The 6,818-nt window shown below is 46.0% G+C and overlaps 1 protein-coding gene across 1 annotated transcript; it reads left to right on the top strand.

Annotated features, from left to right (window-relative positions):
• The first annotated feature begins 476 nt into the window (after positions 1-476).
• Positions 477-2,286, top strand: LOC146593078 (uncharacterized). Its single transcript, XM_085309890.1, has one exon. It carries the CDS (start codon positions 694-696, stop codon positions 2,167-2,169), a length of 1,476 nt encoding a protein of 491 aa, XP_085166016.1. The 5' UTR covers positions 477-693; the 3' UTR covers positions 2,170-2,286.
• Positions 2,287-6,818: the final 4,532 nt, after the last annotated feature.

Here is a 6,818-nt window from a genome sequence, read left to right as displayed (position 1 = left end):
GCTGGAGCGCGGGGGAGCGGCGAGGCCGGCCGGGAGCGGGTGTTGTGTCTAGTCGCCGTGGGAGGCAGCGGCGGGCGGGGGTCGCCTCGGTAACGGTATCAGAAACGCCACGTTTAGGTACRGGTGTAGCAAAGCTGGGGCCAACGGGGAGAAAGCAGATCCGGGCAGGCTGTTTATCAGGGAGGCCTGGGCAGGAGAAGGGAGGTGCGAGGGTGGCCAAAAGGTGGGTGCGAACGCAGGAGGAGCGAGGAGCAGGTGCAGAGCCGAAGACCGGCGGCAGCAGGCAGCCTTCCTGGGCCCGGACGCTGACGGAGCYGCCCGGGATAACGGCTGGACTCGCTCCGTGGCCCGTGACCGTAAGGCTCGGTGTGGGGGGCGCGGRCGGGCGCTTCGGCGCGCCCCGAGCTGCAGCTCAGCGTTGGCCGTGCGTGCGGCTCGTTGGCTTTAAGATCTACAACTCCCGGCTCCGTAGTTCCACATAACTGAGCAACTTTGAGTCAGTCTTAGTGGGGTGTTACTTAGATTATAGATCGCTTTATTGCGTGGCCAGTTTCCTAGCTGAGTGTCATCATTCGGTAAACTTCTTCATCAGTTTGCTTCTGATCTGCAGGGGTTTAAGTGCCAAACCGCAGCAGTGAGCGTGGGCTCGTGCAGGGCGCTGCCGGTACCAAACCTGAGCTAAGTGATACTAAGATGTCTTGGTTGACGAGGGGGGGCAAATCGAAGGAGAAAGAGGAGTCRGAAAGCTCTCACAGTCAGGAGGAGAGAGGTCTGTTAGTGCAGGCTATGCTGGAGCATGGAGGGGATCCTTGGGATTAYAAAGTTATTGGCCAGGACCCCACTCTCAAAGCTGCTGAAAGACACTGGGTAAATTATATATCCATGTATCATCCTAAAGGAGAGAAGAAATGCTCCGCTCTGCAGTGGCTGTTGTTTGATCTGGCCAGTACCTTACAAACAGCAGTAGAAGAAAAAGAGCAATGTATAAAGAACTTGCAAAATAATTTGCAGGTGGCTCACAATGAGATACTAGCACTGCGGTGTGATAACACTCTGCTAAATGAACAGGCTGAGCAATTAAGAGAATTGAAAGAAAAACTAAGGGCAGAGAATGCTGATAATGCCCGATTAAGAAAAAAAGTGCAGTGCTTGGGTACGTTGTTAGCTCTAGGGAAAGGTTTGGATCACAGGAAAGTAGCAGCTTTGAGTAAGACAGATTGGGACCCAGAGACGTGGGATGGGGATATTTGGAATTTGGAGGACAAGGAAAACTCTGCAGCACCTGGGGTAGCTGCTGCGGTTCCTAGGAAAATAAGACCAGCAGAGGGAGACATAGCTTTGAAAACGCAGGGAGTGGGGGATATGTCCAGAAAAGAGAAGGTCTGGAAGAAGCAGAAGGAGGGTTGGCCTGTGTGGGTAAACAGGATTTGGACTTTAGARCAGTGCACTCCTTTCACGTATGAGGAGGCTAAGCGGGTGGTAACAGCCATAGGGCTGCCTTGGCCAAAGGTAGGCGCAATCATCAGAGCCTTGCCCGCCAACGAGACATCCGGGGGGGAAATCCTACGGCTGGTGATTAGAAATTTGGGCGAATATGAGCCCCTCAAAGACAACATGGAGGGGGCGCCCTGGACAGATGTCCAGGAGGCATCAGCCTATGTGTGTGGGAATGTGCTACTCCGGGTATTAAAGCAAAGGGAGAAGCCAGTGACCCCTGACTTTGACATATATGGAGTGAACGCCGAACAAGGAGACATAGGGGTCTTGGCCTGCCGTGCTCCAGAACTGCATAAGGGATTTTTCATCAGCCTGGGATCTACTTTAATCGGCCGGCCCCTTGGTGAATGCATGGCTACGTTAGAGAACGTGGGGACGCTTATGGGAGCGAGTGGAAAAGGAGAGGCAAAGAAGGGAGCCACAGGGGTAAAGGCTAGGAAGTATATTCCTAGAGGAATAATTTGGAGATTTTTAATAAATCAGGGGGTGAATGAAGAAGAGCTAGATAGTCAGCCCACAGGAGTTTTACTTACCAAAATGAAAAAAATCCTTCAGGAAAAGGGGATGAAGCAAGAGGAGGTCTGGGAAAAACTGGAACAGRTGAAGCCATCAGTTCCTCCTCCTATTCCAAAGAGAAAACTGTACCCATCCTTAAGGGACCTTAAAGATTAGAAGTCCCTACCCCTGGTGTCAGTGGGATTAACCTCTGCCACATTGACTTGGGATTCAGGGGGAAGGGGCTACGTGGAGGTACGATGTCTGTTGAAGGGGGGGTGGGAAGTTGCAAATACTTTCTTAGTTGATACAGAATCAGAAGCAACTTTACTAGATTACCCAGGTCCTCCAGTCCCAGGTAAATCGGTCTGGATTTTGGGAGTAGGAGGGGGAAGAATGAAGGGAAAAGATCTACATCTTTGCACAACAAGCCCRGTTGTGCATAGGAGAAGATAAACTGGAGGGGCAGATAATTCTGATTAAAGGAGGACCAAATATTTTAGGAATGAATTTCCTGTCTCAGTTCAAGGTAGATCTGTCCAAAGGAAAATTGTATTGTGTTACCGCCTTAGAAAATGAAGAGATCACAGGAGTCACCAAGTTGGTGAAGTACTGGACTAAAAGCAGAACAGGAGCAGGGCTAGTAAATGAAGAATATGAGGTGACTCTCTTCCAGTCCCAGTACCAGTACAGAAGCACAGAGGAGTCATGAGGAGGCTCAGAGGGTAAAACGAAGGCTTAATAGGATGGGATTTAGACTCCCTATTCCCGTGATTTCTGCAGAAATCCAGGGATGTGGAGTACACGGATGGTGGAAACTCCTTGCAAAGAATTGTAAGCTTGTATTGGGTAATGCCTTCAACACCTGGGGATGGGCACCACTCAGAGTGGCAAATTGATTTTGTGGGCCCCTTAAAAAGATCAAAGAGGGGCAATCAGTTCTTGTTTGTTGCCATGGATAAAACAACAAGATGGATAGAGGCAATAGCAGCACATGAAGCTACTGCAAATACAGCAATTCGGTGTCTGTGTGAAATAATGAACAAATTTGGCTCTCCGTTCTTAACTGTTTGATAAAGAAAGCCACTTCATAGATGCAGCAGTACAGAAATTCCTTAAAGGGATGGGCACACATCAATTAATTTGATGGACCTATTGGCTGTTATCCCCGAGGAGTATGGATGATAGGAAATATGGGTTAAGACTGAAGTTAATTGCTGAAGAAAGAGGACAGAGCTGGGACAAAGCACTTCCATTTGTGTGCTGGGCTATACAAACAAAGAACATGCTGGATACTAGATATAGCCCTTATGAGCTGTGTCCACATGGCTGTCCCACACAAACGGACAAGATCTCTTTTGGTGCCAAAAAATGGGCTAAACAGTTGGGTGCTCCAYGTACTGCTTTGATCCTGGAGCAATCAGCTATTCAGAATTACACAGCTCATGAACACAGAAGAGCCAACATAAAGCAGTGGGAAAATCCCACTGGGAGCCATGGTCCTGGAGACTCCTCAGATACAAAGGTGAAGGCCAAGAGAAAATTTAGGGGTAGTTATGACTTATGGATGGGGAAACTCAGTGCTAACTGGAAACAAAAAAGGAGCGRTTATAATGGGTAGATGGGACTCCACTGATGGGAAGTCAAAGAGAATGTTTCTGACTAATGTTTAAGTAAGATTAATTTTTCAGGATTGAATGTGTGTGAGAGATTGATCACAGTTGTGGACCACAGAAAGCCTCAGCAAGACCCATCTTCAAGGTGCTCCTCATTGATCTAAGACAGTGCCAGGAATATAATCAAAGTGTTCTGGGCGCTGTTCAGTCTTCTTCTGCTGTCTTCTAGGTGTAAAAGCAAAAGTTTGGACRTGGAACATCACTGCTGCTGTTAATTATTGTGTTTCCTCAGGGAAAGGTATCAATAGAATTTTAACACTAAGCCTTGAGACAATGGGAAGGTCCTCAAATGCTTRGTTTCCTAATAGTAAGTATGTGTTCATAGACCTTCCAGAAATAACTGATCTTACCTTTAAATGARCATGAACTGATGGAACAACATGATGGAACTAATAAATTAGATATTTAGATTGGAACTATTCTAGAATACATCCAGAGYGTGCTCTTTATCTACATGGCATAATGGCTGCCTGGCAAGTGACATGAAAAACATGCAGAAGGTTTAGATGGCTTGAGATTTAGCAAGCACCATTTTAGGAGGAATTGGTGCAGAAACTGGAATACTAAATTAGTTTGACCTTGAAACTCACACCTAAAGTAAAATAGGGGGAATTTTGAATTGTGTACAAAGTGGTAACAAATTTCAGACTATTCTCTGATAAAACTACAATAACCACCTGGAATAGCCAAGTGTAGCATGTGGTAAAAGCAGCTGTTAAGTCACACACACACACACACACACACAAAAGACTTTGAAGATTTTTGTACTAAATCTCTGGCCATCTATTGCATTTGAGCGCAATTGCTAGCTATTGAAACATTGAGTTAGTGTTTAGATGCTTTTTGTGATGGTTTTTACTACTTACCAGGAGTACAACAAAGAGATCCCATATTAAAAGGTTTAATAGCTGGGTGGTAGAGATTTTCATCTTGATTAGACTCTTCATTGATATGCTGGGGGTTAGGAGATGAATTATGAGAAGGACATGAACATTGGATATGAAGCTCTGCATCAGCTTACCAAGAAGTCCTGGGTAAAGGATCACAGGAACATCAATTTAAAAGGGAATGGTGTGCACATAAGAATACAAGAATTCTGACCACCCAGTGGTTGAAAATGGACAACTGAATGATACGTATGCGTTAGTTCTGCACAACCTATAGAGCCTTCTGGACCACAGGAGAATATTGCCGTATGTCAACGGAAACAAGTTAGCATGGGAACTCCAATAGGATTTGGTAACGGAGTGGGTTATGTTCAATCAGTATTGCCTCACTTACAATGGCAGAAGGATAACACAACCTCTGTACCTCCAGCAGAGGAATGTAAGCGTGGTATCATGTTTGTCACCGTAGCTGGTGTTGCATATTCGGTTGCCCTGCAGACTGTACCTTCTCAAAAGCAGAGTTCCGTTTCAGGCCAGCGGACTAACGGTATCTCTCTGGGAACTGACTGACCTCACAGGGGATAAAATACTTGGACAAAATGACAGTGTACAGAAAGAAAGAAGCTGACAAACCAGAGAGCAGACAACAAGTTGCAAACCTGATGATTACCTTAGAGAACAAGAAACTTAAAACTGAGGACTGATAGGGAACTGTTAGTTGTATGTCATTGGTATGACATATTCATGGGTTGGCCTCCAAAAACTACTGCTACTCTGTGCTTAATGCACATAATCCTGCAGCTGTTATTAGTCATGATAAAGGTATCGTTTATCCTTTTATTCTTTTACTCAATCTTTTATTCTTTGTACGTATGCTTTGCTTGGTTGAAAAGAAAAGAATGCCCGGTTGAATCTCTTACATATGCTGATATCCTAACAGACATGGTGGATTCCAGCCGGAAGGGATTGAGCTTATGAGCATCCGGAGTGGTCTGAGTGTCCTTGGAGGAGGTCAGTCAGACCAGGGGTTGCCTTGTGAGTAAGAGATCCCGCTGGAGCGCACAGCCCTCAGGAGCTGAGGCCTGAGCAGCTGCCATGGCAGAGGTGTGAAAAGCGAGTTTCTCTGCTGCTCTGATATGTAAACTGGCAGATAAAGACCTGCGTGTGCTCAGCTGGAGCCTGTAGAAGAATCAAGGCTGAAGTAGAATAGTTATGTCTAGTCACTGGATGAAGTAAACTAAATCAAAGCAGATACAGGAATTTAAGGAAGCCAGGCTACCCAAATTTAGGTAACTGTATCAATAATACCATATAAGGCCAAGATTGCCTAGGTAATGGTATCGGAAATACCAAATTTGTGTATAGATGTAGCAAAACTGGAAGTAACGGGGGAGAAAATTACTATTTCAGAATGRTTTTGTCAGAAGAAAGGAGGTGCAATGGTGGCAAAAATGTGGGTCCAAATGCAGGAAAAACAAAGGAGGAAGCGTAAAATCAAAGACCGACAGAGGTTAGCTTTTCCATCGGCAGGAGTGTGGATGCCTACAGCTGACAGCAACACTGACTGGACCCAAGGCCACCAGGACACTGAGGGAGGCACCTGGGATAAACTGCTGGACTCTGTCAGTGTGTGACCATTAAGACTTGGTATTGGGGGGATCAGACACTTCAGTACTTACAGAACTGTAATTGAGCACTGGCCATACATGTGACTGATTATATCTGTGATCTACAACTCACAACAATGTATTTTTGCATTATGATCTGCATAACTATGTAACTGTGAATTAATCCCAGTAGTATGTTACATAGCTTATTGATCATTTTGATGCCTTGCCAGTTTCCTAGTTGTGTATTCATCAATCAATAAACGTCCTACTAAGCTTGCCTTGGTTATGTCTCATGTCTCTGATCTGAGGGGGTGAGTGCCAAACCTTGACAGAGTCAGTGTGGTCCACCCCAGGAGAGGGCTGTGTGCCACAGGCCTTCCCTAAGCTTACCTGGGCAGCAGGCCTGGACATCCCAGAAAGCACAAGAATATCTGAATGGCGCAGGAATGCCATTAATAGTGTGCCCATGCACAGCTGAATAGGTAGAGGATCCTAAGGATGTAGCAGCCAGGTTCAAATTGCTGATAACCATGACAAACCATACAGGCTATGGCTAGTTCCCAAAACGTTCCCACTCTGCCTCAAAATGTTCCTACTCTGCCCCAAAATGTTCCTACTCTGCCCCAAAATGTTCCTACTCTGCCCCCATGTGA

The sequence above is a fragment of the Rhea americana genome, unplaced genomic scaffold (genome assembly GCF_003343005.1).
Source record: "Rhea americana isolate MKP2758 unplaced genomic scaffold, rheAme1 scaffold_306, whole genome shotgun sequence".
NCBI classification, from domain to species: domain Eukaryota; kingdom Metazoa; phylum Chordata; class Aves; order Rheiformes; family Rheidae; genus Rhea; species Rhea americana.
This window is presented reverse-complemented; position numbering and strand designations above follow the sequence as displayed.